Here is a 4,257-nt window from a genome sequence, read left to right on the forward strand (position 1 = left end):
GATATAATAAATTTTAACTGCCGCACCTTGAAACCAAATGGGCTCTTAATGTATCAAAAGGCCCTTTTCTTTTACAATTTTATTTGTTAACTTTTAGCTTGCATGGAACAGTAACCGAGAGGCAAAGGAATGCTTATATACATTTCCCTGAAACATGCATATAGCACTTTCCCACCATCACCCTCCCTAAGATTAAAATTTTACAATCCACTAGGAAATCTTGCATCTTTCGGAATAGATAGAAGAAACCCCACAAATTGTTCTTGCTTTTCCCCCTTTCTGTTACAAAATTTGTTCCTTTAAATCTTATCAATCATTGTAATGGGGAAAGTTGAGATGCAACTAATCTAATGTGGATGTTAAAAAGTATTTTTGGATAAATTAAGAAGAGAAGACAAGTAGGCCAATGGAATAAAGGATATGACATTAAGATGGTAACAAATTTAGCATCTGAAATATTTCAAGTATTAGTTAAAGATATCCCACATGTTTGAACCTCTTACCAAATGTTGATGGCATGTGGTCCAATTGCCACCCATAAATTTAAACAAATTAGGGCAAAGAAGGAGGGGTCTCAACAGTACAATACATATCAAAATGAAAAACAAAATATAGTGACATATATATATATATAATGTCGGAAAGAAATAAGATATTAGTAGTAAGAGGCTAAAAGGTTGCAGCAGCGCTGCGTGGGAAGTCTCATCATCATTTTCCCGAACTCCAGTAGTAATTAAACAACAAATCTCAAAAGATATAAAATATAATATTAAATATATCATTTATTGAAAGAGACAGATTAGATCAGCTCAAGTACTCGACATGACTATTCGAAAGACTTAGAAATCCTGACAGACGCTCTTTTCCAGAGCGTGGAATGCAAAACCAAAATTCATTCAGCACTCCACCTCACCACCAACCTCTAACTGATCATCACGGAGAAAAAAAGAGATTCCAAATCTTTCAGATCGACTTACAAACCAAAACATTAACCAACTTCATCCAAACTCTCAGTTTTTCTCTTCTTTTTTCCGTTAAAAAGCCAGCAAAATACTTCTATAAAAGAAAGAAAAAACACAAATAAGAAGGGAAAATGGTTATTTACATCTAAATTCTACAAGTTTTCTTTTATTAAAAGAGAAGAGCTACAAGAAAATGTGGGAATTGTCAGGAAATTGAAAAAAAAAAAAGAGAGAGAGAGAGAACCCACGACACAAATCTAAAAAAGTAACACATGAAAACGTTAAAAATGTAACTACTACTAATTAAAACTTAGTACTAGATTGTTACCAAATCTCTTTTGTTTGTTTTTGGTTCTTTTTCATGATTTCGATCTGTTGTTTTGTTTCTGCTGCTATTGTTACTCTGATGCCCTTTGCTGCTTCCTCCATTTGCAGTCTTTTGTGGGGAAGATGAAAACAACTGTCCGAATCCAAAAACGGAGCCTGATTTTGACGATCCTCTCAAGGAGCAAACGGGGACGTTAAGAACTGGGGTGATTCTAACATTAGCTGAATATGACTTTTCCATTCCTCTTTGTTTAAACCTAGGACCACCATTGAAACGACTTGGACTGCTTGTACTTCTTTCCAGGCTTTGAAACACGATTTTTCCTGAAGAGTTCATTCTTGGACTATCTACTGAAACTCCCCTGCTTGTTAGTCCACCTGATGAATCCCTCCGGTTCGGACTCCGACCTATTCGAGTCCCAGCAGCTGCTGTTTGATTAGTATCGGGCCCTATATCTGTTCTTTGTTTAACCATCCTCATTCTCATTGGGTTTGGGTTCATATTTCTACAGGGAGCAAAAGGTTTCAGGCTGGGGTTGTTCAAATTTGGCTTATCGGAATCAAGTGACGGCCTTGGAAGATCCTCGTGTTCATGGCCGGAAGATGAAGAAGAAAGCGATAACCTTGATGAAGATATAGAGACTGACTCACAATCTGAGTCTTTCAACAAGGGAAGACTTAATGAAGAGTCTGCCCAGGAAGCGGTGGAAGAGGAAGATTTTGAGCTTCTATGAAGAAAATGCTTCAGAGGTTTCGGGTTAGTATTAGATAATAATAATAAGGTTTTGCTCTGAGACTCGGATTTGGGAGGTTGATTAGTGTTTTGGGAAACCTTTTTAAGACCCAGAAGTTCCCTCCACCTGCTTGAACACCTTGGAGCCTTAGGAGACAACAAGTAAGGATCCGTGCCAGAAATCTCCGTTTCTGTTCTACGGCAAGATTTCGCTGTTTTGAGGGACCTGATCTCAGATAAAGCATTCACAGGAGGATGGTGTTTCAGAGTTGAGAACTGCAAAGGTACAAGCTTACCATCAGAAAAAAGCTCATCAGCTGGAAGCATGGTGACAGGATCTTCAAGCCTGAACTCAAAGTCTTGGATCTCTTGCGGATCAGAACCAGGAAGAGGATCTGCAGGATCAGTTGGAAACTTGGGTCTAGACTTAGACGGCTTCTCTTCTGGGCTGAAGGAAATCCTAGGACAGAACCAACCGTAAGAAGAATAACTTGTAGTTGGCTGGAAACCCTCCGGTCGGACAGCGATGTTGTTAACATAAGCTGAAGCCATGAAAAGCAATAAATAAAATACCCTGTTATGGAAAGGAAATTACATTTACATCTGGGTTGATAAAAGGAAATAAGATTTGAGGTCTAAAGCATGTAGCCCAAAGGGCAGGGGTTTTTAATTTGCAGCAATTGTGGTTTTGTTTTGCTTGTTTTGATTTGGCTCGAATCGGGTCGGTTCGACTTTGTTAAAGTTTCGAGGAAAAGATAAGTGAGTGAAAAACTGTGAAAAATATTTAATTATAGTATTTATAGGACTTTGATAATCTAATTTTAATTGAATTAATTAATTAAATTAATTGATTTGTTATAATGTTAAAATAATTTTAAAAGAATTTTGATTTTTGATTATTTAATTTGAAAATCTAATTAACTAAAATTTTAATAAAATGTAATAAAATTTAAATATGAAATAAAAAATATATGAAATAAATTATTTTATTTTATAAATTATTAAAATTTTTAACATAATATTTTGTTAGATAAATTTATTTAATTTGTTTAAGATATAAGAAATTAAGAATTTAAAATATAATTTAATTTAAATATATTTATTATTCGGTTAATTAAAAAAATTAATTGAATCGATCTAATTAATAAATTCATTTAATTTGAAAAATTAATAATTTTGATTCGATTAATAAAAATAATATAATATAATTGGATTAATTCAATTTTACATAATGAGGTTCAAAATTAATAGAACTAATCAAATAAATATTTCTTAATATTTATATAAATTAGGTAGCATTGTTGCAAGTCAAAAAAATTTTAATATGTTTGTTTATTGATTTTAAAAATTATTTAATTTTTAAAAAGTCAATAGATATAGACAATCTCAAATGTAAGTGATGTGTGAATATATAAATTAATTTTTTATTTTTACAAACTATATTTTATAAACTTTTTTGTTTTTATGTTTGATTCATTTAATACAAATCTTTCAAAAAAAAAAAAAAGGTGAATAAAGATAGATAAATATAAAATCATTCCACTCTCAATCTAATTTCGATTTAAATAAAATTGCTCCTATTAAATCAACGTGACAAGTGAAAGGTTTTTTGCAAAGTCAAAATGCGCAAAATTTATGTAATTTATTTTTAAAAAATAAGAAAATCTTAAAAACTTTAAGAAAATACTTTTTTAATCAATAATTTGAAATAAACCCCACACTAATTTTTTTAAAATAAGATAATTAATTAAATATGTAGAAAGAAGGAAAAAGAAAATAAAATAAAAATAAAAAAGGAAAATAAATAAAAGAGAGCTTTTAAATGCACTACTTTTTTTGCTCTTCATAACCTCACTTTTTTTTTTTCAAAATTTTATAAAAATAAAATTATTTAATTACCTTTCTCACAAGTTTTTGGACACAACTTATTAAAAATAAATTTTCAAAAAATTATAAAACTTACTGAAAATTCATTGTATAGAAAGATTATAAACTTTTTAAGGAAAAATTAGAGAAAAGGGATTTTATTAAAGATTTTTATTAATTCATGTAATGAAAAAAATTATTATTGAAAAGTTATAAATTTTAAAATTAATACAAAATTGATTTTATTATTTTGACCTTATATAAGAAATAAAATCTTAGGAGGCCATAATAAAATATTTTATTTCTTATGCCACAAGGAACGAGGAAAGAACTATCAGGTCTTATCAATATTTGAGAGTAAAAACTCTT

At 30.5% G+C, this 4,257-nt stretch overlaps 1 protein-coding gene across 1 annotated transcript; it reads right to left on the reverse strand.

Annotated features, from left to right (window-relative positions):
• Window positions 1-717: 717 nt before the first annotated feature.
• LOC111287779 (uncharacterized) lies at window positions 718-2,810 on the reverse strand. Its single transcript, XM_022878453.2, has one exon. The coding sequence runs from the start codon at window positions 2,572-2,574 to the stop codon at window positions 1,279-1,281; it is 1,296 nt and encodes a 431-aa protein (XP_022734188.2). The 5' UTR covers window positions 2,575-2,810; the 3' UTR covers window positions 718-1,278.
• Window positions 2,811-4,257: the final 1,447 nt, after the last annotated feature.

Source organism: Durio zibethinus, chromosome 4 (genome assembly GCF_047325235.1).
Source record: "Durio zibethinus cultivar Kanyao isolate XHJ-2024 chromosome 4, ASM4732523v1, whole genome shotgun sequence".
Classification (NCBI taxonomy): Eukaryota; Viridiplantae; Streptophyta; class Magnoliopsida; order Malvales; family Malvaceae; genus Durio; species Durio zibethinus.